Consider the following 27,902-nt stretch of genomic DNA (forward strand, 5'->3'; position numbering starts at 1 on the left):
GCCAGCCCGTTGGTGAAAAACCCAGTCCTTTCCATGGCCATTGTCTGTACTGAAACGATGCCGAAGCTCTTGATCAAAAACGAGGTCTTCCGTCCACACTCCGTAGACACCAGTCCACCTGACACCTGCATAGACAAATCACTAGTCGACTCCTTACTCGGCCTTAGGCTCCTCGGCCGGGGCAGCTGGCTCCTCGGTAGCGGCCGCAGGTGCGTCCTCCTTGGGAGCCTCGGCCTGACCAGGAGCGGAGGTCTCGGCCTCAGAGGAGGTCCAGAGAGTCTGTCGTTGTGTCAGCTGTCGTCGAATAGGTGAAAATAGGCGATTAGAAAACTCACAAGATTGTCACGGAGCAGTTGCATAATCAGTGTAGAGTCCTTGTAGCTCTCCTCGCTCAGGGTATCGAGCTCTGTGAAAACCGTGTCAGTATAATGTTGGCCAAGTGAAAGCAGTCGCGAGTCGTACCAGCAATAGCGTCGTCAAATGCCTGCTTGGCCAAGTGGCAAGCCTGGTCAGGGGCGTTGAGAATTTCGTAGTAGAAAACTGAAAAGTTGAGGGCAAGACCCAGGCGGATAGGGTGAGTAGGAGGAAGCTCAGTCTGGGCAACCTCAGTAGCAGCCTTGTAGGCCTCGAGCGACTTGTCGGCAGAGTCCTTGCGGCGGTCACCGATGGCGAACTCAGCAAGGTAACGGTGGTAGTCACCCTTCCTGCAAGACTGGTCAATAAAAGTATGCAAGAGGATGTGATGAGTTGGCGCCTACATCTTGTGGTAGAAAACCTTGGACTCGCCAGACTTGGCAGAGGGAATAAGGTGCTGGTCGAGAACCTCGAGAATGTCGTCGCAGATTTTGGCAAGCTCGGCCTCGATCTTCTGTCGGTACTCCTTGATAAGGGTAACCTGAGAAGAGTTGCCCTTTGACTCTTCCTTCTGCTCGATAGAGGTGACTATGCGCCAGGAGGCACGGCGGGCGCCAATGACGTTCTTGTAGGCAACGGAGAGAAGGTTTCGCTCCTCGACAGTGAGATCTCGATCCTCACCAGCGACAATCTTCATGTTCTCAACCATCTCTGCAATGGGCGCGCGCCCCATACGTTAGCGCGCGGTTGACATATTGTGTTGAGTCCTAGAACATACCCTCATATCGCTCAGCCTGCTCGGCGAGCTTGGCAAGGTAGACGGCGTCTTCGTGGCCCATTTTGTTGATGTTTGGCGACTGTGTTTCAGGACAGTTAGTAAAGGGGGTGGTCAAGCTTGTCAGACGAAGCAAATAAAAGCGATATTTGCAGACACAGGCAGGCAGGCACAAAGAGAGTGGTAGAGTCGAACGGCGCAAGCTCGTGTATGCGTTGGTGAAAGCAACGGTAATGGAATGATGAAGGAAGCTTCGAAGTGGGCGAGGGGCGATAAGTCGACGGTTTTAGGCGATACAGGGAGAGGCAGTTGCGCGCCTAGTGCGTGGCTAGAGCGGCGGCGACGACTCGGTGAGGCTCCCCGCTCTTAGGCCTGTCAGTGGCGGAGGGGTTTCTCAGACGACGGCCTCCTGAGATGGGCGACAAGCGACAACGAGTACCGCAAGGTAACTAAACGATGAGTAGCCTCGAAATAAGGCGTTTTCGTCGTTGGCAGTACAGATAGGGCGGCTATCGCTTAATCGTAGTGGTGAAGGCGCCCGGAGATCCCAAGGGGGATAATGGGTGCGTGTTCGTTTCGGTCTGAGGAGGGGAGCAATGACGACAGAGGGGGTGGTGGAAGGGCACAACGAAACACAAACACAAACAACAACAAGAAGACGAGATAGCCGCAACAGGACATGGCGAGGGTTCTTGCTCACAAGTAGAAGTGTTGAGCTGGGCAGAAGTGTAGATACGTACCTTGAGTCGTGGAAATTTATAGTAGCTTGAGGGATTGTTTAAGGGAAAGCGAATAAACAAAATTCGGCTGAGAGGAGCTTCAGTTGAAGGAGTTGGCAGATGGCGAATGGGGCCAAGAGAAAGAGAAGAGAGATGGGGAAAAAAGAAGTGGTTTGGTTTTGCGGAACGAGTTGAGTTGAGAGAGTTAGACGGCGGAGTTATTGTCAAGTTATTGGTTGGGGGTGACGAAAGCGCGAGAGATATCGAGGAAGGGGCACCTCTGGGCAGTGACTGCCAGTGCCAGCAGCCAGCAGCCAGCAGCCGGGCAGTCAGCCCCATGTACGTACATTGATTAGCAGCACCCCCACCCAATAGGTGTTCCTCCACCTACCTGCCATGGTGATCCATTGAAACTTGCTGGGCCTTGGAACTTCAGTGGACACCCAACAATGGACAATCTTTCTTCTCATTCATGCTTAATCTCATTAGGTTGTCTCGTCACGATTAAGTTGCCAAACGAAATGGGCCTCCATTGAGGCCTCGCATTGATGGGTGATGGGTCTTGGATCTTGGCATCCTTACTACATTATCTCCCTACCTATGTAATTCGTCTGCCGAACAGTCACGCCTTACTTTTCAGCTTAGGTGGTCCCATAGAACTGTCCATGGTTCTTTTTAGTTCGCAACTCGACGTTAAGAACTATGTTTTTGGCCTTGAATCTCTGGCCGACAAAAGCCGTTAACAATAGCGGAAAGACACGTCAACGGCTAACAAACGGGCACGTTAATAAACAAGGCGACTTTACCAAAATAAAATTAAAAATTAAAAATAAAAATGAATGAGGGGTCCATGGTGTCAAGTGTCATCATCGTCATCATGCGACCCGACCTGATTGCTTCTTTTGCCTTGTTAGTCAGGCTGTTGGTGTGCTCGGAACAACCACAGAAGTGCCGACACGAGACTTTGGCTGTGGGACAGGAACGGCAATCTCAATGCTGCTGGTCAGACTCATCATTCTCATGTTGGAACACGAAGGAGATCTCGCTCTCAACTAAGTCGATTGACTGCTCTGCAGTGGATACACCTCGCCTCGGACGCCTGTATCGCCTCAGTCTTGCAAATCCGCGAGATAGCTAGCATTGCACTATATTACTCCGACAAAGTTGAGGCATCCGATTTCATTGATGAGTATTCTGGGGTACTAAGTCATAGAACTATGAGATGACTGGAATGTATATTGGCGGGGCACATACCCGGGTTACAGTTGGATTGCGTATATTATGTTGCTTTGGTAGTTTATCTACCTGTTTCACTGACGTCATTATCCAAAACTTCCAATATAACTTCCTCTGCCTGCCAGAGTAGTTGTCCTGAAACTCTCGAGGTCTACATATGCTGATAACTCAATCAGCTAGTGGGTAGCATGGAACACCGTACGGTACCTACTTTAGTACCTATTATGGTATTATGTCTAGTACTACTTAAGTACCTAGGTATTGAGAATAAACCCTGATAAAAACCCCCACCTTGACGAGAGCTCTGATGTCATGCCATGGCTACCTATGGGACCAAGCTGTGTGTGTGGTACATGTGATGCGCCATCCATAGGTACCTAGCTTGTGAAGGTCGAGTATCAAATGCAAGGAAAACCCGAGCTTCATACTATCTAAAATACCGATAAACTAAAGTGCGACTTCGTACAATCTAGGGTAGTTATGCCTGGTCCAGGCACCCTAGAGCTATATCCTGGTACCTGGCTGGCTCAATTCGGTTGTCTCGTAGGCTGAAAGATCATGACCCAGATCCGAGCTTGCAGGCGGAGGAGGCCGGGATTTACCGCTAGGCCGGCCACGATTGTTAACCCAGTACCTGGTTTTACCAGCCGGTCATGTGCTAATATCAGGTAACGGCCTAAGGCGACCATGGCATTCTACCCTTGGCCTGAGCTCGTCGTCAGATCATGGCCGACTCTTTCACCAGCAACCCTCCAACGTCATCGGCTACAAAACAAAGCACATCTCCAATCCTTCCTGGTCACTAGCAAGCCAAGATAAAAAACCAAAACTTCAACACCAACATGCTTCGCACAACCTTCCGCCAGACAGCCGCCTTCCGGCCTGTTCGATGCTTCTCTACCACTCCTCGCGTCATGACTGAGGGAGCTACTGGTTCAGTCCGTCCCACTGGTGGTTCCGGGTGAGTTCTCGGTCTACGGTCCAATTGACAGGGCGATTGAAGCATTCTGACATTTGTCATTCTCTAGTGATGCCTTCCAGCGACGGGAGAAGGCCAGCGAGGATTACGCTATCCGCCAGCGCGAGAAGGAGAAGCTCATCGAGCTCAAGAAGAAGCTCCAGGAGCAGCAGCAGCACCTTGACCGTCTCTCCAAGCACATGTAAGCTACCTATGTACCATCCGTGCAGTTGACGGGCCCGAGTTGAGCATACCTCTAACTTCAATTCCCCTTCAGTGACGAGATCACCCGTGAGCAGGGCGGCGAGAAGAACTAAACAACTCATACCTCGGATTACCGGATAACCCCCGGCAAAGGCTGCGGGGAGGAACCATCAGCTCTGAGTGAGGTTCAATCCCGCTCGCCAAGATCGATGGATGTATATTTATCAATTGGGGGAACTCGACCTGACTTGAGATTGCACTTCTTCCAGTGCTTGTCTTTTTCCCATAGTCTAAGGTAAACTAGTGTACAAGAACAATCACGCATTTGCACTCCTCAACAGCCCGCATCCCTGTTACTCTCAACTGAGCTCTACTGCGCGTCTTCTCTCCGTGTTCATTCATGTCTGATACAGAATTACCCGAATTCCTTGCCTAAAACTCCAAGCCAATAATTATTACTCCTCCTCATCGTCGACCCATATAAGAACGATAAAAGCTCTCTGCCGCATCGTTATCAGAACCAGCATAATGACTTCCTAGGTTGCTGCTTGATTTCTGAGCAGCCGCAACCTTGGCTTGCAGCGACGAGGCATTAGCATCAATCCACTGCAATTGTGTAAGGTGACCATTCAGGACCCGAACAATCTGGCTCAGCTGTGTACTGGGTTAGCAAACCTTATCCAGGGTAATAAAAATGGAATGTAACTTACAGGGTCCTCAGGCTTAGCACCCTTGTTCAATGTTCCTGAGATGTCATTGATTTCCTTGACCATCTTGGAGAGATCGCGCGACTTTTCGTCCAATTGTTGCGTCAGCTTCTCCGCAAGCTTGTACGTACGTTCCCGTTCCTGGTCAGGGCCAGCTAACTGCTCGCCAGGACCAAGCTGTTTCGCAAACATATCCTGAACCTCAGACTCATATCGGTCCAACCAAGCCTCGAGCTCATCTTGCTGGCTTTCTACGGCAGCAAGTTGTCGCTCGATTTCATGGCTGGCTCGTTCAGCCTCGAATGTATCCAAGTACAACTTCTGAATCTTCTCACCGTTATCCACGAGGCTTCTGTCCCAGGTCGACACAGTGGTGGCTTGCTCCTTGAATTCCTTCTGATACTTGGAGAGATCGGATGCCCAACGTGTAACAATGTCCTCCATAGTTTTGTTCTTGAGTCGCGCCATCTGGGATGTTGGGCCAGTTGTAGAAGCGCCTAGAGCCCCAGGGGTGGCACTGGAAGTCGCAGACTTAGCTGCATCCTTGCTGGTGTCTGTGGCAGGCTTCGCACCAAACAGGCTGCTGGCAGCAGCAGGAGTTGAGCCAGCCGCAGGGGCAGTAGTAGTAGTTGTTGCACCAGTTGTTGCAGTTGTGGTAGCTGCAGAACCGGCTGGTTGACTGGATGCAGGTGCTCCGAACAGACCACCGGCTGGCTTCGAAGTAGATGACTCAGTAGATGGCTTGGGGGCGCCGCCAAAGAGACTGCCAGCGCTTGCTGAAGTTGTGGCCGGAGCTGCAGTAGAAGTTGCAGTCGTTGCAGATTTGTTTCCAAACAAACCTCCAGCTGTTGTTGTGGCAGAAGCTCCTGAGACAGCAGAAGTTGTTGCGCCACCACCGAAGAGGCCACTCGCCGGTGTCGAGCCTGGAGTTGTAGTCGCTGGAGCTGCAGGTTTGGCACCGAATAAGGAGGCCGTGCTTCCGGCTTGCGAAGTCGCAGCAGGCGGAGCCCCTTCAGTCTTTGAACCAAATAGGCCTCCAGCTGCGGGGGTAGAGGCTGAAGCCGGCTTCGCTCCGAAAAGACCCCCGGTAGGAGCAGCGCTTCCGGACTGCGCACCCCCGAAGAGACCGCTGGGTGATGCAGCAGCTGTAGTGCTGGGTTGGGCAGAAGGAGCAGACGTGCTCGCAGGTTTTGCTCCGCCGAATAGACTAGAGTTTCCACTAGATGCTTGCGCGCCTGTGTTCCCAAATAATCCACCAGCAGGCTTCGAAGAGTCGGCCGGTGGTGCCCCTGCTGGAGTCGTAGATGGTAAAGCGAAAGTTGGTTTAGCAGGCGTTGCCGCCCCAGAGGCAGCGTTTCCGAAAAGGTTTGTGGGTGCAGAAGAAGGGGTAGCTGTCGCTGCCTGGTTGGCATTATTCTGGCCGAACAGACCAGCGCCATTACTAGTAGTGGTAGAAGAGCTGCCACCGCCGAAGAGACCAGTGGCTGGCTTGTTTGCATTAGCCCCATTGTTTCCAAACAGTCCTGAAGACGCAGGGGCCGTTGAGTTGCTGGTACCACCACCGAACAATCCACCGCTAGAAGGTGCTGAAGTAGCCGCTGGCGTGGTAGACGAAGCACCCCCAAAAAGACCACCTGTCGCAGGAGTTATAGAGCCACCAGCACCGAAGATACCGCCAGAAGAGGGAGTGGTAGAAGTGTTGACCGCGTTTGCGCCGCCGCCGAAGAGATTGCTGGCGGGCTTCGGCGCCGAGGTACCGCTTTGTTGACCAAACATATTGGTTGCGCTGCTGGTCGGTGTTGTGGTGTTACTGGCAGAGCCACCAATAGAGCCGAATGAGAAGCTAGGAGTTCCTGTAGCTGCTCCAAAAAGGCTGCCCGAAGCTGGCGCAGTCGACGTCGTGTTGTTGGGCGCGCTGGAAGAGCTTGCGTTTCCGAAGCTGAACGACATCTTGGGAGCTGAATGCCGAAATCAGCCTGCTCGAATCGGGAAATTTATCGGTCGCGAGTACCTAACCCAGTTCAGAAAAGTATCGAGATTTCGAAGAAGGAGTTTCCCAGTAGTCGAAAGCAGGAACTGGGATGATGACTATGTAAATCGAAATGGGAAGATTGTGGTCGTTGATGGCAACGGATGTGTTGGAGGCGGCTGGTCCGCATAGTATTTGGGAGCTTTTTTTGTGGAGACGCGTCTTGAGATGAGCATTTACCGCTGGCTGCACCGTGTCAACGCTAGTCTACTTCTGCAACCGTCTCACTCACTCTATAGGTACCTCAGGTACGTTATAAACGGTATTTACCTTTCCAGTTTGGCTCTAACTTCGGATCTTGATCAAGTCAAAATATCAACAAATTACAACAGGTGAATTAATAGAGCTTGGGGCATGACACCCACGAATTAAAGTTCTATAGTGGTATAATGTTTCATCGTGGTAATACAACACAAGTCATGAGCTACGCTGCCTTGGTTTGGCTTTCTGGACGTAAGCATTCAGTATATGGTGAAACATTTCGAATTGAAGATGCTGTATATGTATGATAGAGCAGTCTTGAAGTTAAGATCCTTTCGCTTATAACAATGATAGGAAGCGCAATGGGAGATGCGGCATTGTCTCAATGGGACGATAGGTATTATGTTTTATGTAGGTCTATTTGAACATGGTAAGCATTGTGCTTCAGCTGCAGATGAAGGATATATAGATCTTGTGCCAAAGCTTGACAATGAACCGCCTACAGGTAGTAGTCATCATCTCGACTTTCCTGATCTAGGTATGCTAATGCACCCAAACAGTAGAGTAGGTAAGGTAGGTACCTAAGGTTAGTAGGCAGGCCGGTAGCAATGAAGGTTACGAGCATCGAAAATTACTGGTTGCATCGTTCCTCTCAAGTTTCATGCAGTCTCACTAACATAACTAATGGACCAATATGCCAAGGATCGTGGCGTCAATCGAACCGTACGACCCAAACACGGTGACCATGCCGTGTTCTAGACTAAGGGTGATACAGGGATAACTCAAAGCCAGGGCTCGCGAATGGATGGGATGGACAAGAGCCGCCCAACTGAGTTTACCTAAGGAAGTGGAAAGAGGCCAGCGTCGGTAGCCCCACGTGATACTTGACCACTTGAGCTCTACCAGGTACCTTAATATGGGTAATACCTACCTACTAACCTTAGGTGAGGTAGCTTCTCACGAACTGCTAGACCTCTTTTCTTGATCTATTCGTACCGATCATATTCTACCATAAATTTCGTTGCTGTAACTAGCATCGAGTCGTTCTGTGCGCGAGCCCTTATTGAACGGCAGTCGTATTGCACTTTACCGCCCTCACCTCAGCACCTCAGACTTCCCCAATACCGCGTTAAAACCATTAAGCCTGCTCAGCTGTGTTCCTTGCACCCTACGCCGACCATCAGTACCGCACGTTCCAGTTAGATCTTGAGACACCATTTCAATCCAACTCGTCATCATGACAGACGCCGAGAAGCTTGAGCTTCCCAAGGGTGCTCCCGTTGAGGACCCTGGAGCCCACGAACTTGGTATGATGGCACCGATTATCGGACAATCGACTACCCTTGCTGACATGTTGTAGCTGAGGAGTCCGAATCCGACGACCAGTTTACCGATGCGGCATCTGGCGCGGGAAGCCCCAAGATTAGTTCACCAATTCCAAAGACACGAGTCGAGAAGGTCGACGATCAGCCATCACACGGTGAGGTTCCGGGAACTGAAGCATACGAGATGCGCGGGCAGGATGCTCAGCCTGACGAGATTGCGATTGCTCCAGAGACGGGCGCATCTCAAAATGCTCCCTCTACCCCCGAAATCAAAGCGCCCACGACCATCGTAGAGGAGGCTCCTGGGGCCAGAAGCCGGTCGCACTCAATTCAATATGAGGAGAGGCGCAAAGCAGATGCTTCCCCAGACATTCTCGTGGATTCTGATGGTCAGGTCAAGGAGATTCAAGGCGAGAGCGCACATGTTGACAGCAATTCTGGTACGGGAGTAGCAAAGTCCTAAAATCCAAAAGAATGATCATTGACCACTGAGACTCGCCCGCGTAGATAATTCAAGACCGTCACCCGATACTGCAGACTCGAAATTACAAGAAGATGGACCTTCTGAAAGCCCCTGTGCCATTGCTACTTCTTTACGAGATGCTGACGATGATGATGGCGATGACGAACCACAACAAGATAATGATGGCGACGACGATTTCGGCGACGACTTTGATGATTTCGAGGAGGGTAATGAGGACGATGACTTCGATGACTTTGAAGATGGCTTCCAGGAAGCAGAGACACCAGCGCCCACTGCCACACAGCCTTCGCAGCAATCAACATTACCATTCGTAAGATATATCTAGCCTATGCCCCTTGTACTTCGCTAACCACCGTGTACCTAGTCCATACCCGATTTTGATGGACTCGATCCAGAGGCAGTCGTATCTGCCTTGGAGCCTTTCCTCGCTACTCTATACCCCCCAGAAGAACTCGATCTTCCCACATTCCCACCTCTCTCCAAAGACTCGGTGTTTTTCACAGCAAGGTCCGCATCTCTCTGGTCACAACTGGTAGCGCCACCTCCTCTCGCACCCCCTGATTGGATCCGCTCTCGCACACGCCGCCTCTTTCTCGTGTCACTCGGTGTTCCCGTCGATCTCGACGAGATCCTCCCAGCCTCTAAGCAGAAGAAACTTGTTCTTCCCTCTCTCAACGTCCCTTCATTGTCGCCTAGAACGTCCACAGATTCCCGGTCTGTATCTAGGTTACGGCAGGGCGAAGGTAACAATTCATCTACATCAGTTGATACCCAAGGGAAGCCATCAGCCTCGACAAGAAAGCGGCGCGGGCCTCCACCACAACCCGAACTGGACCTTGTGGCTGCTCGTCATTTGTGCCAAACTACAGATGAAGCGCTTGATGGTATGACTGATGAGGAATTGAAAGCGCACGTAGCCAAACTGGAAGGTTTGCAGGAAGCGGCCAAGGAAGCATTGGAATATTGGAAGAAGAGAACCGACGAAAAGATTGGCGATCGAGAAGCATTCGAAGGCGTCATAGAAAACTTGGTCAAGCACGCGCGCAAAACGCGTAAATAGATGCTGCATATGAGTTTAGTCATGAAATCTCTTCATTCGTGCTATGAGCGTTTGGCTAAAACTTTTGGGTCTCCCTGTGAGGTTGGTGTAACCTCGACGCATTGCCAGCGTAACTACGTTTCTCATCCACTAGTCACAGCACAGCCACATGCTCTTTAGAGCTCGTGGCATGGACTCATCTAGCTCCCCTTATTCTTTCGTCCCCATGCTCTCTTGTAAAAGACCACCAAACACCAGGCCCCCCTCCAGCGCCAACCGTCTACTCAAAATGTCGCCTGGGGCTTTGCCTCTGCAATTGGGCGTTCTTGAGCTCTTCATGTCATGTAGCCGGGAAATCATGCGAAAAAGCTGCTTAAGTTGTTCGTTGGTCTAGGTGGATAGTCTAAGCAGTACTGGGCTCGAGGGTCACACCACTATAATGGAAGTCAGTTAAATTATTCTGTAATAGGGGGACTCATGAATGTGGAAACTTACGCAGCAATGGTAGCCCAACCAATGAGACGCCAATGCTTCTCAATACGTCTGCTCAGAGCAACCTTCTCGCCGATATTGGTACAGGCGGGGCTGGTCAGGACAAGCTTAGCAGCGTCGTTCTTGATGGCAGCAACCTTGGCGCCAGTCGAGGTAGAGCCAATGTTGACCATAATAACCTCGTTCTTAGCGAGCTTAGCAACCTTGGCTTGTTTACCATCGGCGGTCCTCACACCGAGCAGGCGGCGGAGAAGGTAGAAGTTGACCTCGATCTCACTGTAGATCTCGGGAAGGCGGCCCTTGAGACCCAAGACGAAACCGACCAGACGATCGGCTCGGCACAGAGTAGGATCGATTCGGGTGCCGACACCGATGAGACCGCCGGGTACGGCGTACTTGAGGTCGTTGGCTTCGGAGTTAAGCGAGACGACTCGACTGAAAATGGGTGTGCACTTGAGGGCACCGCTATCGTCTCGGGAGACAATACCAGGTCGGATCTCGATCTCATCACCAAGCTTGACAACACCGTGGAGAATAGAACCACCGGCGACACCACCTTTGAGGTCATCAATCTCAGAACCAGGCTTGTTGACGTCGAATGATCGAATGACGATCATATGAGGATCTATGCTGAAGTCTCTGGGAGGAACGGGAATGGTGTTGACAATGGCCTCGTTGACGGCATCGATATTGAATTTGAGCTGGGCAGAGATGGGAATGACTGGGGACTTGCCGGCGACAGTTCCTCGGATGAACTTGAGGATGGATTGGTAGTGCTGCTGCGCAGCCTCCTCTCGCATAAGATCGACCTTGTTCTGGAGAATGATGATCTTGTCGAGCTTCATAATCTCAATAGCAGCCAAGTGCTCGGAGGTCTGGGGCTGAGGACAAGATTCGTTACCAGCGATGAGAAGGAGAGCGGCGTCCATGACGGCGGCGCCTGACAACATGGTGCTCATGAGAATATCGTGACCGGGGCAATCGACGAATCTGTAAACATCAGCCACTATTCCGTACACGAGTTTGAATTAAGGATCAACTTACGAGACGTGTCGCAATAGCCTGTAAGTACCGCTACAGCCATCTCTCTCACAAGGAGGGTCAACTTCCTTCTCACTCTTGTAACTGCGGTAGCATCCAGGGCGAGGGCATGCTTGGTTGTCACATTTGTAGATCTTGGCGTTGGCATAGCCCAACTTGATGGTAATGTTGCGGATTAATTCGTTCTTAAAACGCACTGTCTGGACACCAGAGATAGCCTTGACGACGGTGGACTTTCCGTGAGCTACATGGCCGATGGTACCAATGTTGATAGTAGCTTGGCGGGCAATAATCTCGGGCGTCAAGGGGGTCAGGCTGGCAACATCGAGATCTTTGGGGTCTGTTTGTGGGGGCAGAGGAGGTTTTTGAGTCGCGGGCTCTGCGATAGCTGGGTTGGATTTCTTGAGAGCCGACTTGAGGGGCTTCTCGTCGCCAGCCTCGTTGTGGCCGACAGACTCGCCGGAGTCAGACTCAGACTCGATGTCGTCGTATTTGGGGTCGCCGTTGGCAGACATGATGAAGGCGGGGCAATTTGGACAGTATTTCAGAAGTGGTTTTTCGGTCGTAGAGTAGCGGGAGAGCGGTTTCGAGTAGGGAAATCGGTCGGCTGGATCGGTAGAAAATTACAGCCCAGTGTTCGAAGGTCTCACGAGTGGTTCTCCAGGTTGCGGGTCGTAGAGAGCCGAGATTTTGCGTATTTCGCCTTGGTGATGGCAAAATTCCTCGTGTGCAGTCTCTCGAAATGGCTATGACTCTTACGCTAAGCCCGATTAGGCACGATAGAGCGATAAGGATTTGATGCCCCTCCTCGGGCGAGCTTCGGCCAAAGTATTCAACGTGTCTCACCTCCAGGCATGATACCGGGCAGTGAAGGTTCCAGATTATGAGATAAATCCATACTATAAGATACCTACCTAACCTAGAGACTTTTGAGCAGTATGTTTCCTCACGGATTGGCGTTGATGGGTGTTGGTTGTATGGCTATTTTCCTTCTTAAGCGACCATATAGTTCTAATAAGAGGCGGGCATTATCAATTATGTCAATTGTTTCGTGCCCATCATAGGTCTTGAGGCAAAGCGTACTACAGGGTATCATCACGGTAATGGTTTCGGAATGAATTATTGCCTGTCAAGACTTAATTCGTCTCAAATCCTCCTCTTTTCTTTCATGTCGGAACAATCAGCCTATATATATACCTTGGGCACTTGCTTTGTGAGAGGACCTCCCGAAGCTCATGGAATGAATCAGGAATCTAACAATCATTGTTGTCAGCCGCTTTCAGCAAATGAGTAGCTTATGGATATATATATGTTAACGACTATATGATTGACGATGCGTCTGGGCTTAGGAGCAGATTGGCAATGATATACTGTAGACTACCTTACTCCTAGGTGATCACGTGCCAGGGATTTAGCCTTCCACTAGACGCCAAGATGAGGGGAAGCAGTGGAGGTAATCAGTTATGGAATGCATCAGCCAGCCTCCTTGGATTATCAAACATTCAAGTCAAGAACTCTCGACTTCTCAAGACGGCGAGAGACTTCTATGAGAATTGCTGCACAATTGGAAAAAACTTCTCAAGTCATGCTTGCATATGCCATGGGGCTTGATGCTATCTTTATCAACTTGTGTATCCCGAATCATCACTGACCTTCCTAGAAAGTCTTGACATGTAACCTTGGATGGGGATATAGCTTGTTGTGTTCATGGTGTCTCACTGTTACAGCACAGCCATGAGCGACCATGACTGCATTCTGCATCTTGGACAATTTTCCGGATACCGTGTGCAACCAACTACCAACTCGGCCAATGCCTTGAAGCTGAAAAGTCACTCATTCGGCTGCCAAGATGGATAAAAACGCTGGCCACCTGAGGTGCCCAGGAAAATGCATGCATTTGCTCGAAAATAAAGCTTCGGTAAGCGTGGATGGACCGAGTCACCCTGACAGATGCTTAATGCAACATCCTTGGTGGGCCACACCCCAGGCTCAAGCATGGATCTCAGCATATCGAAACAAAACTCGTTTGTTGCCGCCGAAGCCTGCAGGTGGCTGGACGGCCATCTGGCTCATCACGGCCCCCACAGTGCTGATTGGTCATACAGAAGTAAAGATGTGAAGCGCTTGCAGGTAGCAGCCTATCAGACCGGCAGATCAACGTCCAGGGACCAAAGAGCGGCTGCCTGGCACAGCCAATAGGGCAACAAGGGTGCCCTCTATCTAAGACCCACACTTCAACACCATGTCCTTTAACCGCCGGGCACCTTCTGCCATCCAGTGATGTTGCTCAAGCATGGGCAATCGACATGAGGGACCTACCCAGGTACCATGCAAAAGATGTCCCGGACAATTCCAGCCGAGTATCGCTGTTTCAATGGGACAATTGCCTTGTTGGTGTCTCGAGGTCATGGGAGGACTGGGTACCCTGTCCGCACAATACAGTACCGCTTCACATAACACCGCAGCTGTCCCAAATCTCTCTTGTGATCCCCTCTCTGTTTCCATACCGCCCGTGATCCTAAATTATTCAAGATTACAGAGGACTCAGAGTTCATACCTATATTGGTATTAGGAACCTCAGCAGCACAAAGTTCTCAAGCGCCGACTGCCGCTGACAAAACCAGGCCAGCGGAGTTTGACCTCACATCCTCACAATCACTTGGGCGTCTAAATCCAAACCGAGTCACTTAACGGGCGCCTGGCATCTGCCTATCACAAGTCTTGCTGCTATCTGCCCTTCTTTCTGGTAAGGCCATCCTCTGTTACTATTCTCGGCATCTCCCCCTCTCTCATGCACTGTCCCGTTGCTGGCGTTTTAATGGTGTCGAATGAGAGTGCTGCTTCCCTATGTTGCCGCCAACCTCAAAACTCGCCATTTCCCACTCGAGTCCGCCAGGCCGGACTTCTCTCCCAATCCTTCGATAGCTGGTCTCTCTGTTCTTTTGCAATTTGCTCTGTTCTATTGCGGCTGTGAGCTTGGACTGCGTCGAAGCTCTTATACATCCACTTGCACATCTTTCTGTTGATTTCTTTCTCCTCTCACACATTCACCTGTTATAAACATGGCTGGCCCAGGTTCGTCTTTGATCTGAGGGAGAGAGCCGATGGCGATCAACGATCCATGATGCTGACTCACCATTCTCTAGAAGATAGGAGGCGGCCTGCCGCACTCAACCTCGCTTCAGCACGGCCTGGTACCTCGGAATCTTCATCCTCGGACGGCTCTTTGAAACCCAGAACTCCTCGATTTGCTGAGGCTACTTCAGTTCACTCACCCGTCGAGGCTCGGTCCCCCTTTGCCGACCCCGAGAAGTCGCACGTTGCTCAACCTCAACCCGCAGACGTTGGGTTTGGCTATATCGGCCAGCGAGAATCCATTCCCGTCCCAATGACTCCCAAGACGCCACTCAAGAGTGCCATGAAGGTGCCAGGGACGCCTGCTCATCTCAAGAATCCCTTGAGCCCAACATTTCGGGAGGAAGATATCCTGGAGAAGCGCGAGGCGTCAACTGACAAGGAGCAAGCGCGCGATGTGGTATGTAACTCCTCCATAACAACTGACTCTGCGACATCCCACTTACACTTTGACAGAAAATCAAGGCCCGAGTCCGCTTGGCCAAGTTCGCTCTCCGTGGTGTTAACTTTAGCTGCTCTCTTATTATCCTTGCCATGCTTTCTGCTTCATTTACAATCTTTAACGCTACCAAAGCTTTGCCTGATCAAAGCAAGATGCCTTCATGGGCCAAGAACACCAGCGCATGGCCCCAGAAACTTGTTCTTGCCATGGCATGCGTGTCTCTTGTCGCTTGTATTGTTGTTTTCATCTCCTACTGTCGAGGTGGTCATCGACGTGCCGAGAAAGTCGGTACCTACTATACCATGTTCGCCATTGGCTGGGTAAGTCACGTACCTCGTGGGTTTGACCTGAGCTAGCATTGACTTCATATAGTTCATTCTTGCCTTGATTCTATGGGTTGTCACAGCTGTTATATTCCAGAACTCAAGGAACAACAGCGGAAACCAGGATATGTGGGGTTGGTCTTGTGTTAACAACCATCGATCTGAAGTCTTTGGTGAGAAAGTCGACTATGCTCTTGTTTGCCGTCTTCAGAATTGGGCCATGATCTGCATCATCATCGAGGTGGTCATCGAGGTTCTCTGTATTCTCCTGTACAGCGTCGTCTTCTATCGTTACTACACAAAGCGACGCCTTTTTAAGTCTATGGACATGCGAGACCGTGCTCGATCCGACCTCTACCTCGCCCAGCTCCGCAGCCAGTCAGCTCCAAACACTCCCGGCTTCGGCCCCAAGTCTCCCGCTCTCAGCGCCTATGCCATGTCCCCCCGTCACCCTCCCGCTGCCTATCGAAACCTGTCCGACATCAGCGAGAACCCCACCACATTCACGCCTGGTACCCAATTTGCTGAGCCCAAGTCTCAATTTGCTGTCCCGGAGACTGGCTTCAAGCTCCAGGCTCCTCCTATGAAGGCCCCTTCTGCTACTCCCAAGCTAAATCAATCTGCCTTCACACCCACTGAGGCCTCGCCTCCTGCCATCCCCACTGTTCAAGTCTCGCAACACGGGCCTGTGAGCAATGATGAACCCACTTATGAGGCTGTCCCTATCCCTGGTGCCTATGCCGGCCAGGCTGTCAGGAGTCCACCTCCTACGCAGACTCATTTTGGTCAGGGCTACTAGATGGCGTTGACTTTTTCCCGAAAAGACAAAAATGCAGGTTTGATTGATTTGTTAGTTCTGGCTCAGCGAGCTTCAGCCGCGTTCTTTAGGCCACGGCTTGTTTGAGTTTATATATTAAGGGGCGGCGATACCACACATGGCGTTACGACGGGCAGATCCAAGATTTGACTCGGGTCCACTTTATCTTTGACTTTTCCTTTGTTTCACTCTCCTCAAAGATAGCAGGAGTCGTATATAGTGTACTGTAATTTGGGTTTAGATGTACATTCGAGCATGTGCAGAGGATGACGAAGACGATGGAATGACGAGCTACACACAGTACTTTCGCTTACGAGGGCTTTGCAGGCTATCGGACTAGGTACTTTATTTTATCATCAAATTGGTATCTAATTTGTCGACGGTACAGTGACCTTCAGAAGGTAGCATTCTTCAAGTCGTTAATGTCTTAGAGACGCCTAGCACTGAAGGAGTGAATGAATAAATGGTAATTATGGATATCGGCATGTTATTAGACCACAACTCAGATACATCCTATCAAGTCACTCGGCATTTGTATTCACGCGAAATTTGGTCAAAATCTTGAAATAGAAAAAGGAAAAGCATTCATCATGATAACGACACCCTAAATAACAGAGACAAAAGCAGGTTTAAAAAAACCGTTGCATTACTTTTGGTAGCCCCCAATGCACCCCCCAAAGGTATTAAGGGCGCAAAGGACTGCCCCCGAAGCCTTTTGCCCCGCGGCCAAGTCGAAGTTCTGACCTCCTCCCCGACGGTCACCTTCCGGACCGGCGGCAGCTCGAATGGGAAGGCCTGCCGCCCTTCCAGCGCGGTACTCTAGAAACGAGATCTATCAACAACTGCCACAAGAGATTTCTCCGTAAGCTCCTCCCAAAGATGTCAGGCTGCCCTGTATCGTCCACTCATAAATAGCTGATGAGGCAGCCTGGTAACGGATATTGGAAGACTCGTGTTGCTTTTTTCAAATTTTTTTTAGCTTAAACTTAGATGAGGTCGGCAACGTTCATGGGCATCTCCTCAATCTGGGTGCTGTAGAACTGCTCAATCTCACGCATCATGCGGACGTCTTCAGCGGTGACGAAGTTGATGGCGACACCCTTTCGGCCGAAACGACCACCACGACCAATTCGGTGAATGTAGTTCTCACGGTTGGCAGGGAGATCATAGTTGATGACCAGGGAAACCTGTTGAACATCGATACCACGGGCCAAGAGATCAGTGGCGATCAGAACACGAGAAGAGCCAGATCGGAACTCCTTCATGATCAGGTCACGCTGAGCCTGGTCCATATCACCGTGCATGGCGGAGACGGTGAAATCACGGGCAGTGAGCTTGTCGGTGAGCCAGTCAACCTTTCTGCGGGTGTTGCAGAAGATAACAGCCTGGGTAATGGTGACAGTCTCGTACAAATCGGAGAGGGTGTCCAACTTCCACTCCTCCTTCTCAACGGCAATATAGAACTGCTTAATACCCTCCAGGGTAAGCTCGTCCTTCTTGACCAAGATGCGAACGGGGTCACGCATGAACTTGGTGGTGACCTCCAGAACGTCCTGGGGCATGGTAGCAGAGAGAAGGACAACTTGGGTGGACTGGGGGAGAAGCTGGAAGATATCGTAGATCTGCTCGGTGAAACCGCGCTGAGATGATGTTAGCATTTGGATCTCAATGGTAAATTGTTTTCCTTACAGAAAGCATTTCATCGGCCTCGTCGAGAACGAACATCTTCATGCTGTCGGTCTTGAGGAAACGGCGCTGGATCATGTCCTGAACACGACCGGGAGTGCCGACAACAACCTGGGGGCCGTCCTGAAGGGCCTTCATATCCTCACGGACACTGGTACCACCGATACAAGCGTGGCACTCGATTTGCATGAAATCTCCGATGGCAACAACGACCTTCTGAATCTGCTGAGCAAGCTCACGGGTAGGAGCAAGGATCAGAGCCTGGCACTGCTTAACGTTGGTGTCGATCTTCTGGAGAACAGAGATGGAGAAGGTGGCGGTCTTTCCAGTACCGGACTGGGCCTGAGCAATGACATCGTGACCCTTGATAACGGGCATGATAGCACGCTGCTGGATAGCAGAGGGACGCTCGAAACCGTAGGCATAGACTAAGAATTATTGTGAGCGGCATGCGAGGGATTTGTTGAGGTGTGGGAGACACTTACCACCTCGGAGGAGCTCAGACTTGAGGTTCATGTCATCGAAGGAGTCGACGGTCTCATCGTAGTTGGACTCGATCTGTCCTGCAAGGCATGTGTGGTCAGCAAGTCTGTTGGTGATAGGGGTGGCTTGTTCTCATTGCACGAGCCGCTCAGGAACCCAAGCGCATCGTGAAGGCGATGGCAGCGTGAAGGACGCAATAACTCACCCTCGGGGACATCCTCAAGACCCTTGTCAGCCATATTTGCGGTTGAGGCTTTGGAAAATCTAGATCAAGCACAGCTCGATCTAGAGTTGATAAATCGCGGGGTGACGGAAGCGAAAAAGGAGGGCAGAACTTCTACTGGAGAAGACTGCGCCGTTGTGTCGTTTGGTTGAGAGAAAAAGCTGGTATCGACTAGGATCAGGAGTCTCGTGAGAATGACGAGAATCAACAAGAACCTAGGATGGGGATGGTTATTTGTGTTGTTTCCTTTGGATGGAGTATGAAGGAGAAGAGGAAAAAAAAGTCGAATGAGGGGCGGTCGTGGAGGCAGTATATTTTTTTTCATTGCTGCCCACCCGCTTACCTCAAGAGAGGCACTGACCAATGATAGAAGACCTTAGCGGGGCATCGGGATTAGGGTACATTTGGTTCGGTGTCTCTGCCTTGCATTGGCAGGGCACTCACCAGTCACAGGGCAGCCACCAGTCTAAGGTCTTTACAGCACGGTACAGTACAGTATGGCGAGTAATTTTTTTTCCCTGAATTTTTATTTTATTTTTATTTTTATTTTTATTTTTTAGCTTTGGGTTTTCTAGCAACGTAGGAATTTTTTTACTTGCCTCATGCTCACCACCTACCTATGATAACACAGGCTGCAGTCATCCCACTATGCCCCGCCCCTCGCTAGAACCTTGAAAGAAAAAAAATGCCCCTCTACCCACGGATCATCGTCCGCCACCTACAACGCTGCTTTTTGGTGTTTCTAGTGACTGATTGTAGCCTGCCTGTGTGTGGCATGTGGCATGCCATTATTCTCAACTTCAATAAGAAGCTTGTCATAGGTTGGCCCATCCATACCCAAGGTATACACAGGATAACCGCCTAGTGTCTTTAAGGTGCAGGGGACGGAAAAAAGGATGCGGGTGACTCCTACTTTTGTTATGAAACTATTGTTCACAAAAGAGTGCATTTCCTGTTGCAAATGTACTATAACAATTATATTCCAAAACTGTAGAGAATGGTATATCAATCTTCGGGGTTGTCATCTTTCACCACACATCCAAGATATTCCCTCGCTCGCTGAGAGGAATGATAAACCATATCACTCAGCTTGTTATAAGCTACCAAGTCAGCTGGTGGTTTAACAAACTACAAACCTACCCTTCGCAATGAACAATCGTCAAATACCCATGATCAGGCAGCTAAAGTTAGCCCAGAGTCCCTACTTTATGGAGAGTCACCGTAGCCTCACTTTTGAGCAAGAGTCAAGCTGCAGTGTAACTCCAGGCAGTCTCATCTTTTCCCGTAAGGCTGTTACCGGAAACAATTCACTCAGCTGAATTTTCTTCCGCCCACACTAAATTTAGTAGGTAGAAGTTGGAACTCGCCGTACCCGGGTGATTTCAACGTGAGGTACCTACTTACGTATCGTATCATACCTTACCTTACCTTACCTTACCTTACCTACACTTCAGTCTCTTTTTTCTCATGAGTCTTGATTTTCAGCGGACTCTTCCCATTTTCGCTCTTCAAGTTACTTCTTTCATATTTTCTATAGCAGCCCAGGCAACTGCGGGCTCGACACCACTCAAATGCCTTCAGCCATCGTCAACAATGGCACTGGCCATCATGATTCACTCTGTGATAGGAGAGACGACACATATGAGTCAACTTCCCAAAGTGACTCAATTCCTCCTCATCCACTAGGACTCAAGCCGTTAGGCAACCAGTATTTCTTCACGGGTCGCAATGCGAGGCGCTCAATTGGGAGCTGGAGAATTCTGCCAGACGAGGTTCTCTCCCTTGTACTAGAGCAGTTTGATGCTGCGGCTCTCTTGAAGCTTGGCCACACCTGCAAATTCTTATACGCCTTTTGCCACTCTGATGAATTTTGGAAGCCTATGTTTCTCCGGTAAGTCACTTGAGACATAAAGGCACTCTGAAGTAGCTGTTAAACTAAGTTCTGTGAAGGTCACCACCACCAGATAACAAGGATACCCGATGGCAAGGATCATGGAGATCAACTGTTTTAGGTCTGCCCAGTGACCAAGGGACCAAAATCGACTGTAGCAACGTCTTCTCAGATGTCCTTCACCGGCCATTTGCCTGCAGTCATGTCATCCTTACCCGGTTCACCTCACATATTCCCAAGGCAAACCAGATCCGTCGCTTCGAGAACCTGACTTACGATCAGTATGCCGAGAAATGGACTGAGCAGCCATTCGTGCTTACCAAATGCATTCAGGAATGGCCAGTATATGAGCGGTGGACTATCGATAGCATGCTCCAGATGTTTTCCAAGGTCGAGTTTCGTGCTGAGGCTGTTGACTGGCCATTCGCAACCTATTACACATACATGAAGAACAACAGCGACGAGAGCCCTCTGTATCTCTTTGACCGGAGATTTGCAGAAAAGATGGGGATCAGTGTCGGTAAGAAGCCAGGCACTGCATACTGGAGACCAGACTGCTTTGGCCCTGATCTGTTTGAGGTTCTTGGAGACGAACGCCCTGCCCATCGATGGCTGATTGTCGGTCCTGAGCGAAGTGGCTCAACTTTCCACAAAGACCCCAACGCAACGAGTGCTTGGAACGCTGTAATTCAAGGATCTAAGTATTGGATAATGTTCCCACCAGCTACACAGGTGCCCGGTGTTTATGTTTCAGATGACAGCAGCGAAGTCACCAGTCCCCTTAGCATTGCGGAGTGGCTTCTCACTTTTCATGAAGAAGCACGGCAACTTCCTGACTGCGTCGAGGGTATTTGCGAAGCGGGAGAGATACTTCATGTTCCCAGCGGATGGTGGCATCTGGTGGTCAATCTCGAGAGCGGCATTGCACTTACGCAGAACTTCGTGCCCCAGAGCTTGAGTCTTGTATCAGAAGTTGTTTCCTTCTTGCGGGACAAGGCTGACCAGGTCAGTGGATTCGATGATCAAGTGGCGGACCCTTATCAACTCTTCTTGGAGAGAATGAAGAGTAGCTATCCAGAAGTTCTACGCAAAGCCCTGGACCTGGCCGATACGAAGAGCTGCAAAAAGCGTAAATGGGATGCTGCTGTTGGTGGAATAGACCATAACCAAGGGCAGGAAGGAGGTGACGGTTTCAGTTTTGGTTTCGGCGGCGATGGCGATGATGTTGAAATACCCTAGAAAGACTCCCCATTTCTACCCTTGCATTTCAATCCAAGTTAGCGATTTATGGCTCCTTTCTTAGGTAGTAGAGAAATATGGGGGAGTTAGCAGAAGCAAGCCCGCCCCCATCCTGCAAGTTATAACATCAGAAGCTGTGATACGCTCGGCAACCATCGAGTAATCACCAGAGTTGCCACTATTAGGTTGATGCAATTAGGCAATTGGCAGTCAAATAGTGAGCGACGCTCTGTACAATGATTAGTTCTAGGTATCTTGCATGAATGTGACGCCTGAGAGACAGACAGAATGTGCTATTCATTAGAACTGAAACTTCTATACTTGTTGTTACGATTAGACTCTTACTCAGCCGTAGAATCACTCAATTAGGGCATGTGAAAGTTTCTTTTGTCTTCGAAAACACTACTAAGATGTAACTACCTACTCCTAGGTAGTGACATGACCTTGCCAAAACGGAAGAAAGGAGAAGTCCTTTGTCCCTGAGATTTGTGTTCTAGTACCTCTTCCCGTACTAGGAGTCGAATTTATCGTGTCTGTCGTGGCCAAAACAAAAAGAAAGAAAGAGAGAGAGAGAGAGAGAGAGAGAGAGAGAGAGAAGAGAAATGCCGCATGATTTGACATATCAACTAAGAATGCCTTTATTTGATCACCAGCGATAAACGTGAAAGCAGACAGTCATTGTCGAATACGTGATGCCTGGGCTAGCTTGGCTGAATACATGCCCCGCTAAAAGTAAGGCAACTTATATTAAAACAATAACTTAAAATTAGGACAATGGTAATTGTTTTATACTGAAAGTGCCAAATTGTCTTCAGTCTCTATTCATTCAACCTTTATTGGCTTTATGCAAGTAACCAGAGGCCAATATCTCACATTTGCCTCAATTCTGTTCGGGCTGCCAGTTGTTAACTAACGGATACATAGTACCCAAGGTGCCTAGGTAGGCACCAATCAGCTAATGCACGCCTGGATGTCTCTCCTAACAGACCCAACGTCTTGCAATTCCGAAACACGATCTGAATCACTTTCCCCCTAACTTATTAATCAATAAATGAACACTTGCAATGAAGATGGGCTGCACCTCCACTCCATCCCCATACTACCTTACTGTACTTACCTACCTGCCTCCTACCTGCTAATGTATTGGATGGTAACCTCCACTGGAACTTTCCTCAACCTGCCACCCTAGCCTATGGAGGTACTTAGCCACTGTAGTTGATTCACCAACCCTCTACAGCTTAGCATCTCGTCTCCCTGAAGGCTTCCCGGGGGCCGTGTACTCTCCACTCGGCTTCCCGTCCGCCCTCCACCTTTCTATTACCTTAGTGATTGGACTAGTCCAAAGCTGTCCCTAACACTGCATCATCTCCCATCCTCTCCTCCTCCTTTTCACCGTTGTACCTAATTAATCTTTTGCTTGAATGCGCTTGCGCTTCTCTTTGTTTTCGCCTTCACTGTCAATTTCAGTTTCCCTTTTATTTCGTCTCCTCTGCGTTCTTATTCTTGATTCCTATTCTCGTCTGTCTGCTTTTCTTGCCATATCTTTTAATCTGTAAGTTCCATTTGCTAACCCCCGTCGCCATCTGGCCTAGAACTGGACTCTATGTCCAACTCTCCGCTATCTGTCCGTTCTTCAGCTTCTCTGCCTTACCTCTTATATCATCTACACGTAGCAAGGCTAACTGAAGACTATCCAGCCTCTGCATCTTCTTGTTCTTCTCGCAGAACACCACTGTAAAAGCTCGAAGCACGATTCCAGATGCCGCTGCGCTTCGCATCAGCTCCACATCAGCTTAAGAGACCCCTGTTCCGCTATTGTGAGCCTCGATTTGCTCTGAGAAACCTGTCCATAGCTTCGACCCCTTTCTGTTCGAACCGCATTGAATAAAACAAGCCGGCATCATGGTTTCCGACGAGCACTTCGAGATGTGCTTGCCCATCTTGCAGGATGCAACCCTGGAAGACGAGGATAAGACAGATAGACTCGAGGAGCTCTTCCGCAAAGAAACGAGCCTCACCGGCACTTCCCTCGACAACGCAATACTAGATGCTCTTTGGCGGTTTCGTGACGGCGGCGGCACATCAGTGTCACCCCCTCCCATCAGACAGACGATCTTACGACGCCCTTCACCCGCCTCCTGGCGCGGTTCGCCAACTCCCATGTCGGGCTCTCCAAGACTGGCCGTGAGCCCCCTTGCTCCCCCGGGCTTTGTTCCCTCGACCTTTGGCAGGACAATCTCCTCTACGGTTTCTCCCTTTTCTTCGCCTCGAGCATCGCCACGTCTGGCTCTTGCGACACCTGTCATTCCTCATAGTCCAAACTTGAATGCATACGAATTTGCTAGCGACCCGACCCCGGCCACAGAGATTCTAGGTGAATACCAGACGGAAAATGTTGAGTGGCTCGTCAGTGATGATGCCGCTAGCGTGACTTCATCTGTCGGTACTCCGAGTGCTCTCAACGCAGCAGCCCCCGAGTTCTCGTCCATGTCGGCACAGTCAGCTGATATGTCGCCATATGATATGTTGCGTTCCATCCTTGGGCAGACAAAATCCGATGATGAGATTGAAGCCGCTCTTGCGCAGAATGGTTATGATCTCAGCGCAACTATTGTCTCCTTTATGGAAAGCCAAGCAGGTGACAACCAGCCCGGCGGTGTTTCATTGGAAGAACCCAAAAACGTCCTGATTGGGAAATCCGTGGATCGCCCTACTACTCCCCTAGGTCAATCGAAGTCGGGGGTTATTTGCAAGTTCTATATGTCGACTGGTTCGTGCTTGCGCGCCGATTGCCGATTTAGCCATGATCTCAGCAACCACCTTTGCAAGTATGTTTTCGTGCGAGTCTCTCCGTATTGTAAGCTAAAAAATTTCTTGCAGATATTGGGTCATGGGGAATTGCTTGGCAGGAGAGACATGCATTTTCTCGCATGATCCTACCAAACTTATGAATAAGCTCGCCCTTGACGGGGCCAGTACGCCACCATCAAAGCACGGCGGTTTACAGCTTGGAGATCTTAACTCTTTTCCTTCTCTAAGACCTGGAACCCCCGATCATCTAAGTGGTTTCGCTGGCAGCAACAGTTTCCCTGCTGTGGGCATTACGCCACCACCAGGCTTGAAGCATTTCCAGGGAACTTCCAGTCCCCGTGCTCGATCTCGCCCTAGCAGTCGACATCAGACCAGAGAGCCAGATATCTCCGCCCCTGCTCTAGATGACAACGATGCCTTCCCTTCACTTGGTTCTGCATCTATCAAGCAAGGCAAGAAGCATCATGGCAAGCGAGGTGGCCATGGACATTCGCACAAGGAGAATAACGCGCCTAATTCTCTGGCTGATATTGTCAAGATGTCTCCCTCGCCCATCCCTGTCCGTCCCGAACTCAAGAGAGGGCTGGGGCGCAATGGAAGCTCGACAGTTGCACGAAATGGGGAAAACAGCGCTGGAGCTCAGGCCATTCCCAGTCCCAAGCATATCCCGTGGCTGGAGACCGGTGAGCGTGCTAACAAGGCATATTTGAAGGCTCGCCAGGAGGCCATTAAGCACGGCGGCCTTCGTAATAAGTTTCTTCAAAGGTGTGTGTTCTCGCAGTCAAGATTGGGGGTTTTCCGTGTGCTGACTGGCTGTCACAGTGCTGCGCAAGCATGGAATCGCAATGACGCTAGGGCGGCTAAAGCTCTCAGCCTGCGGGGACAAAGCGAGAACGATCTTATGCGCAAAGCTCATCGCGAGGCTGCAAAAGAACTATACGAGGAACGTAACAAGGGCAACTCCCGTGATTTGGAATTGTACATCGATCTTCACGGTCTTCACCCAGAAGAAGCTGTCGAGTACCTCGAAAAGGTTTTGATGGAAAACGGTAGGGAGTCGCAACCCATTTATGCCATCACCGGCTCCGGACACCACAGTAAGAACGGAAAGGATAAGGTTGGCAGGGCGATCCGGAACTTTCTTAACGAGTGGAGGTATGCTTACCGGGAGTTCTCTGTTCCTGGAGACCGCAATAATATGGGTGGTATTCTGGGAATCGATGCTCGTAGCTGGGACAAGTCTCTCGCCAAGGAGGGCGACTCAGATGGTAAAGAAGAGGTGGACATACTAAGTCAAGGCGTCGAGATTGGCGACGGCAAAGTCAGACTCCTGGTGCGTGATCCACCCAAGGGGCCCAGCGGCCGTCGATGACAACACGGGACATAATAGAAGAAAGCAGTAAAATCAGACTCCGTTCTATAAGCCAATGTGTTGAAAGTTGCATGTGATACCTGTCGATTTAGTCACCACCTTACCTGAGCTTGACTTTGATACCTACCTACTTTCTGATATATACAAGCCCATGTGTTTGGCAGGATAGGATTAGCGCCATGCTTAGCGGGGCACTTCCGCTCCAGATTCGCTTAGACTAGAAACGTCATGTAACTTTGGTGCAGCCCCAATGAAACGATGTCGACAGCTCTACATCACCATTAGATCTTCTTCGAGCGATATCGAATGCGAAAACACGATTGTTGTTGACTGGTAAAGCCGGACCTCTGATCTTCTATACCGCCAGAAAGCCACCCTGACCCTATCCTCAAGGTCCCCAATCTCACACTATAACCTCATTTCCATCCGCGCGTTCCGAATCTCACCTATATCGAAACCCAATACACAGTCATGGCCACATAGCCCCCGTCAGAATTCAACTCCTACTCCTACTCAGTCAATCGAAACCCAAGATCTTTTTATTAAATATGCCTGCGGATTACAACTCAACCGCCCAGGCTCTCGCCCTGTCTCCAGACCGTGGCTCATCTCCCTCGCCAAGCCGTCCTCCCTGGTCTACGACGTCCTCGAGCCGCCGTTTATCGAACCCGCTGATGAATCGTCGCCGCGCGAGCACTAGCTATACTGGCGGTGGTAAGACGAGCTTTGTGCGCCGCATATGGGGTACCGTCAATTTGCTTGGTGAGCAGGTTCTGAAGGTGTATCTGCGCCTGTCACCTTTCCAGAGGATTCTTGCCCTTGTAGGCGTTGTCGCAGCGGGCGTGCTTGGCATTCTGGCTATTATCTACTCGCATGTCTTCTTCAAATGGCTTGAGCCAAAGGCCGAGCAGTGGCGCGCTCTTCCAGGAGGTTGGACTCTGGCCTTTCTGCTGGTCTTCGTCACTTCGTTCCCTCCGATTGTTGGATACTCGACCGCGAGCACAATCGCGGGTTTTGTGTATGGGTTTCCCTTAGGCTGGCCCATTGTTGCATCCGGATGTACGGCTGGTGCTCTTTGTGCGTTCCTCGCGAGCAGAACTGTTTTAAGCAGCTATGTTGATCGCATGGTTGGTCGGGATCATCGCTTTGTCGCTCTTGGTCAAGTGTTGCGCCAGGAGGGAATTTGGTATCTTACGGCTATCCGATTCTGTCCACTTCCATTCAGTCTGAGCAATGGCTTCCTCGCCACTATTCCCAGCATTACACCTCTGGCGTTTACCATTTCCACAGCATTGTCAAGGTATGTTCACTAATGACTGGTATTTGCCCGGTCCTGATCGCTGATGCCAATATGATTTTAGCCCCAAACTGCTCGTCCACGTTTTCATCGGCAGTCGTCTTGCTCTGCTAGCTGAGAAGGGCGATAAAATGTCCGCTGGTAGCAAAGCCATTAATTATTTAAGCATGATTTTGGGTGCTGCCGTCGGTCTTATTGTTGGGCTTATCATTTACCGTCGTACTATGGCTCGTGCCGAAGAGCTCGCGCGTCAAGAAGGCCTTGAGCCTACAGATCTATCAGCTGAAGAGGGCGAGGCCGGCTATGCAGACTCTGGAAACACAATGCTCATGGATCCTGAAGATGCAGCCGTGTTAATGTCGGACGATGATATTTCACTGTGGGGTAGAGATGGTACAGACAGCAGATATCACGATGATGATGATGATGATGATGAAGAGGATGAGGGAAACACCAATAAGAGGAGGGACCGAAGGGTATGAACTCACATTTTTAACGGGAGGCTCGACTCAAATTGGGGATAGCAACGACAAGATTATTCAATACTAAAAGTATGGATATTGGGCACGGCTCGGTTATACTGACTGCACATCTTTAAATGGCCTAGACGGCGTTTTGG

General features: G+C 50.2%; 11 protein-coding genes across 11 annotated transcripts; 7 read left to right on the forward strand and 4 right to left on the reverse strand.

The window, feature by feature from the left end:
- Positions 1-153: 153 nt before the first annotated feature.
- FPRO_04793 (putative 14-3-3-like protein) lies at positions 154-1,193 on the reverse strand (the record flags this gene model as incomplete). The annotated part of the gene is made up of 5 exons (XM_031230342.1): positions 154-279; positions 336-406; positions 463-704; positions 759-1,065; positions 1,133-1,193. The coding sequence occupies 5 exons, from the start codon at positions 1,191-1,193 to the stop codon at positions 154-156; spliced, it is 807 nt and encodes a 268-aa protein (XP_031080488.1).
- A 1,490-nt stretch (positions 1,194-2,683) lies between these two features.
- On the forward strand, positions 2,684-3,074 carry FPRO_04794 (uncharacterized protein; the record flags this gene model as incomplete). The annotated part of the gene is made up of 2 exons (XM_031230343.1): positions 2,684-2,757; positions 2,795-3,074. The coding sequence occupies 2 exons, from the start codon at positions 2,684-2,686 to the stop codon at positions 3,072-3,074; spliced, it is 354 nt and encodes a 117-aa protein (XP_031080489.1).
- An 852-nt stretch (positions 3,075-3,926) lies between these two features.
- Positions 3,927-4,359, forward strand: FPRO_04795 (uncharacterized protein; the record flags this gene model as incomplete). Its single annotated transcript, XM_031230344.1, has 3 exons — positions 3,927-4,045; positions 4,113-4,244; positions 4,320-4,359. 3 exons carry the CDS (start codon positions 3,927-3,929, stop codon positions 4,357-4,359), a joined length of 291 nt encoding a protein of 96 aa, XP_031080490.1.
- A 352-nt stretch (positions 4,360-4,711) lies between these two features.
- On the reverse strand, positions 4,712-6,903 carry FPRO_04796 (uncharacterized protein; the record flags this gene model as incomplete). The annotated part of the gene is made up of 2 exons (XM_031230345.1): positions 4,712-4,900; positions 4,957-6,903. The coding sequence occupies 2 exons, from the start codon at positions 6,901-6,903 to the stop codon at positions 4,712-4,714; spliced, it is 2,136 nt and encodes a 711-aa protein (XP_031080491.1).
- Positions 6,904-8,420: 1,517 nt separating this feature from the next.
- FPRO_04797 (uncharacterized protein) lies at positions 8,421-10,052 on the forward strand (the record flags this gene model as incomplete). The annotated part of the gene is made up of 4 exons (XM_031230346.1): positions 8,421-8,490; positions 8,544-8,948; positions 9,016-9,302; positions 9,357-10,052. 4 exons carry the CDS (start codon positions 8,421-8,423, stop codon positions 10,050-10,052), a joined length of 1,458 nt encoding a protein of 485 aa, XP_031080492.1.
- A 382-nt stretch (positions 10,053-10,434) lies between these two features.
- On the reverse strand, positions 10,435-12,079 carry FPRO_04798 (putative translation initiation factor eIF-2 gamma chain; the record flags this gene model as incomplete). The annotated part of the gene is made up of 3 exons (XM_031230347.1): positions 10,435-10,465; positions 10,527-11,513; positions 11,568-12,079. The coding sequence occupies 3 exons, from the start codon at positions 12,077-12,079 to the stop codon at positions 10,435-10,437; spliced, it is 1,530 nt and encodes a 509-aa protein (XP_031080493.1).
- Positions 12,080-14,626: 2,547 nt separating this feature from the next.
- Positions 14,627-16,263, forward strand: FPRO_04799 (uncharacterized protein; the record flags this gene model as incomplete). The annotated part of the gene is made up of 4 exons (XM_031230348.1): positions 14,627-14,639; positions 14,711-15,099; positions 15,156-15,461; positions 15,514-16,263. 4 exons carry the CDS (start codon positions 14,627-14,629, stop codon positions 16,261-16,263), a joined length of 1,458 nt encoding a protein of 485 aa, XP_031080494.1.
- Positions 16,264-17,267: 1,004 nt separating this feature from the next.
- On the reverse strand, positions 17,268-18,689 carry FPRO_04800 (putative translation initiation factor eIF-4A; the record flags this gene model as incomplete). The annotated part of the gene is made up of 4 exons (XM_031230349.1): positions 17,268-17,921; positions 17,971-18,395; positions 18,453-18,530; positions 18,656-18,689. The coding sequence occupies 4 exons, from the start codon at positions 18,687-18,689 to the stop codon at positions 17,268-17,270; spliced, it is 1,191 nt and encodes a 396-aa protein (XP_031080495.1).
- Positions 18,690-20,244: 1,555 nt separating this feature from the next.
- On the forward strand, positions 20,245-21,803 carry FPRO_04801 (uncharacterized protein; the record flags this gene model as incomplete). Its single annotated transcript, XM_031230351.1, has 2 exons — positions 20,245-20,564; positions 20,624-21,803. 2 exons carry the CDS (start codon positions 20,245-20,247, stop codon positions 21,801-21,803), a joined length of 1,500 nt encoding a protein of 499 aa, XP_031080496.1.
- Positions 21,804-23,705: 1,902 nt separating this feature from the next.
- On the forward strand, positions 23,706-25,986 carry FPRO_04802 (uncharacterized protein; the record flags this gene model as incomplete). Its single annotated transcript, XM_031230352.1, has 3 exons — positions 23,706-24,631; positions 24,684-25,379; positions 25,437-25,986. 3 exons carry the CDS (start codon positions 23,706-23,708, stop codon positions 25,984-25,986), a joined length of 2,172 nt encoding a protein of 723 aa, XP_031080497.1.
- A 548-nt stretch (positions 25,987-26,534) lies between these two features.
- Positions 26,535-27,765, forward strand: FPRO_04803 (uncharacterized protein; the record flags this gene model as incomplete). Its single annotated transcript, XM_031230353.1, has 2 exons — positions 26,535-27,286; positions 27,348-27,765. The coding sequence occupies 2 exons, from the start codon at positions 26,535-26,537 to the stop codon at positions 27,763-27,765; spliced, it is 1,170 nt and encodes a 389-aa protein (XP_031080498.1).
- Between the last annotated feature and the right edge of the window lie 137 nt (positions 27,766-27,902).

The sequence above is a fragment of the Fusarium proliferatum genome (assembly GCF_900067095.1).
Source record: "Fusarium proliferatum ET1 genome assembly, contig: FPRO_scaffold004, whole genome shotgun sequence".
Taxonomy (NCBI): Eukaryota; Fungi; Ascomycota; class Sordariomycetes; order Hypocreales; family Nectriaceae; genus Fusarium; species Fusarium proliferatum.